Below are 3,028 nucleotides of genomic sequence, written 5' to 3' on the forward strand. Positions count from 1 at the left end.
GTCTGTCTTAAAATGTATTAAACACACAACATCAAGTGTCCTGTTTAGCAGAAGTAAAACCTCTTTTGTTATTTCATTCTAGCACATCAGGTAGAACTGCAACATATCCCATTTCAATTCACGGTTTTTAGACTAAGAAAAATAATATATTTATCCCACAGAACAGAGGACTTACCTCATAGCCAAGAACCATCTTTAAGGGAATATGTTTCTCCCCATAATGTTTTTCGACAAAAGGGAATTGAAAACCTCTGTCTAGAAGCCTCCTCTTCTGCTCCTGAGGCGAGGCTGTCAGTGGGGGCCTCCCTGTGGGCATCTGTGTGCTCTCATACTTTTTCTTTTTCTTGTTCTTCCCTGCATGAACTTTGTATTTTCGGTGTGCAGCTGCTTTGAACTTCCTTCCCCTGAAGTGATAGGCAAAAATGGCCTTCAAATTGAGTTTTGACTTCTGCTGCTTGGAAACGTCCAATGATTTTCCTGGACTTTGGGGAGACAGAGAAGAATCTGAGGAGCTTTCATTGTCAGATACTCCTGTAACAGATTCAGCTTGTTTCCTCGAAGACTGAGATCTCCTTTTTTGCTCTGAAGGTGCAATGGAGCATTCAGGATGAGCAGCAGGGACATCACTGAAGAAGAAAAAAAGTATTTACTTTCAAAAGAAGGTACACTTCTATGATACATGACACAAGTTCTCCACAGGAAAAATTCTAAACTAGAGATAAAAACTCACATTTCTGAATCACTACTAATCAGTAAAACCTCAGCTGAAGCTGCTGCTGATTTACACATGCTGTTAAGAAGATCTGAAGACTCCCCAGAAGCAGCCCTCTTCTGCCTTGACCGCAAATGCTCTGTTCCTGCATTCATTTGCCATGAATACACCTCAGATGGCTCCTTCTGCTGATGGCTGATCAGCTCTTGGGCATCAGGGTAATCAGAGCCAGAAGCCTGGGGTTCATCTGTATCAGTCATGTTTCAGTTTGCCCTAAAAAGCAATGAAAATTCAAGCAGCTTAAAAAGATTTTTACATTCATCAGGTAACAAACTTTCCTCTACTCCACTCCTAATTGCAGGGTAAACTTACAGGAACGATCTTGAGCAAACCTGAGCAGAGAGTTTCCTATGAACCATGACCAGGTACATTCTTCACACTAACAAGTCACAGCCACTTATTTAAAGATATTCACTGCATAACTGAGGTCAGAAAATGTTTTTTTAGAGCTACTTTACATTCAACACCTGCCCAAAGGAAGGCAAACATCAGTGGTGCAACAGAGACTTGTTCAGAGATGAATTCTGAACATTTTAACCCTCTCCCTACTAGGAGTAAGTTTTGCTCCAAATGAGCACACATACAAGTAGTCAATGGCTTCTTACACTTGTAAGGATATTACAGTTTTAAGTCATACATAAATACGCATTTCACTGTGGTTTAAAGCCTTGAAATTAATCCAAGACCGTATCATCATGAGAAGCAATGCCATCTTCCCTCTGTTCTTTTGTGAGCTGTAAGATACCTAAAATCTCCTGCTTTTAACAATCCATCACCCATTTGTTCACTGGTTATCAATCATCACAGAGACCAGTCCCAAAACTAAAATGTTAATTTTCACTCGAATCTGCAACACAACACAGTCCAGCCCTACAGTGGCCCAAGTCTATACAACAGAGACTGGAACATACAGCCAAGGAACCTGGTTTTCCTCTGTAATAGCCTAAAGTTATTTTACCTTGTCAAGTTGTTTACTAGCCCTGTATATCTGCATCTTTCTAATTTTACTGTGCTTTTTAGAGTTTTACAAACTCATCATCATACACATTAATATTTCAAATATAATTACACACAGTTCAGCATCTGAAGGCTCTATAGCAGAACTTATCTAATGTCCTCACATAACCTGCAGCAGATCATCCTGAGGGCACATGCATGTCAACCAAAGAATCAGGCCCAGCCAGCATGAATTTAGGAAAGGCAGGTCCCACCTGATCTCCTTCCATGACCAGGTGACCCACTTAGTGGATGAGGCAAAGGCTGTGGATGTTGTCTGCCTGGACTTTAGTAAAGCTTTGGACACCATTTCTCACAGCCTTCTCCTGGAGAAACTGGCTGCTCATGGCTTGGATGGGTGCATTGCTCATTGCCTGAAAACCTGGATGGATGGCTGGGCCCTGAGAGCAGTGCTGAACGAAGTTACATCCAACTGGCCTTAAGTGATGTTCCCCAGGGACCAGTGCTGGGGCCAGTCCTGTTGAGTGTCTTCACTGACAACCTAAACAAGGGGATAAAGTGCACCCTCACTCAGTTTGCCGTTGCAGGGAAGTGCTGATCTGCTGGAAGGCAGGAAGGCCCTGCAGAGGGATCTGGACAGGCTGGATTGATGGACTGAAGCCAGCTGTCTGAGGTTCAACAATGCCAAGTGCTGGGTTCTGTCCTTGGGTCACAACAACCCCAGGCAGTGCTACAGGCTGGGGGCAGGGGCTAGGAAGCTGTCTGACGGAAAAGGCCCTGGGGGTGCTGGTGACAGCAGCTGAACACGATCCAGCGGGGGCCCCGGGGGGCAAGATCCTGGCCTGTATCAGGAATAGTGTGGCCAGCAGGACCAGGGCAGTGACCATCCCCCTGTACTGGGCACTGATGACGCCACACCTCCAATCCTGTGTTTAGTACTGGGCCCCTCACGACAAGAAAGACACTTATGTGCCAGTTACGCTACGCCTTATGTGGGCGCACTGCTAACACTGGTTCACCCACGGCCTGACAAACACAAAGCCCAGAAACAAAACAGCGGAACGCCTGAGTAAGGACAGAGGCAGCAATGCCACTCTGACCACACAGACCCTGACTGGTACTCACAGTTCACAGCTCAGCATCCTTCGCGGCCTCTAGCCCAGCTCCGTACTGGAGCGCTGGCACAGCACGCAGATCCCTTAGGAAAGAAAAACAATCATCTCAACTTGCTGAAGAACCTGACTGAAAGGCGCCGGGCACACCGCTCGCCCCCTCGCCAGGCTCGGCTGCCAGCAGCAC

General features: G+C 45.9%; 1 protein-coding gene across 1 annotated transcript in view; it reads right to left on the reverse strand.

Moving 5' to 3' along the window:
- The window catches only part of TAF1D (TATA-box binding protein associated factor, RNA polymerase I subunit D), an 8,465-nt gene extending 5,475 nt beyond the window's left edge, over positions 1-2,990 (reverse strand). Inside the window, exons 1-3 of the mRNA XM_008636788.2 lie at positions 2,855-2,990; positions 731-985; positions 176-626 (exon numbers count right to left, since the gene is read on the reverse strand). Of these exons, the coding sequence (XP_008635010.1) occupies positions 176-626; positions 731-972 (693 nt within the window). The 5' untranslated portion in view covers positions 973-985; positions 2,855-2,990. The remainder of the gene's footprint in view (positions 1-175; positions 627-730; positions 986-2,854) is intronic.
- Between the last annotated feature and the right edge of the window lie 38 nt (positions 2,991-3,028).

Source organism: Corvus brachyrhynchos, unplaced genomic scaffold (assembly GCF_000691975.1).
Source record: "Corvus brachyrhynchos isolate BGI_N302 unplaced genomic scaffold, ASM69197v1 scaffold117, whole genome shotgun sequence".
Classification (NCBI taxonomy): domain Eukaryota; kingdom Metazoa; phylum Chordata; class Aves; order Passeriformes; family Corvidae; genus Corvus; species Corvus brachyrhynchos.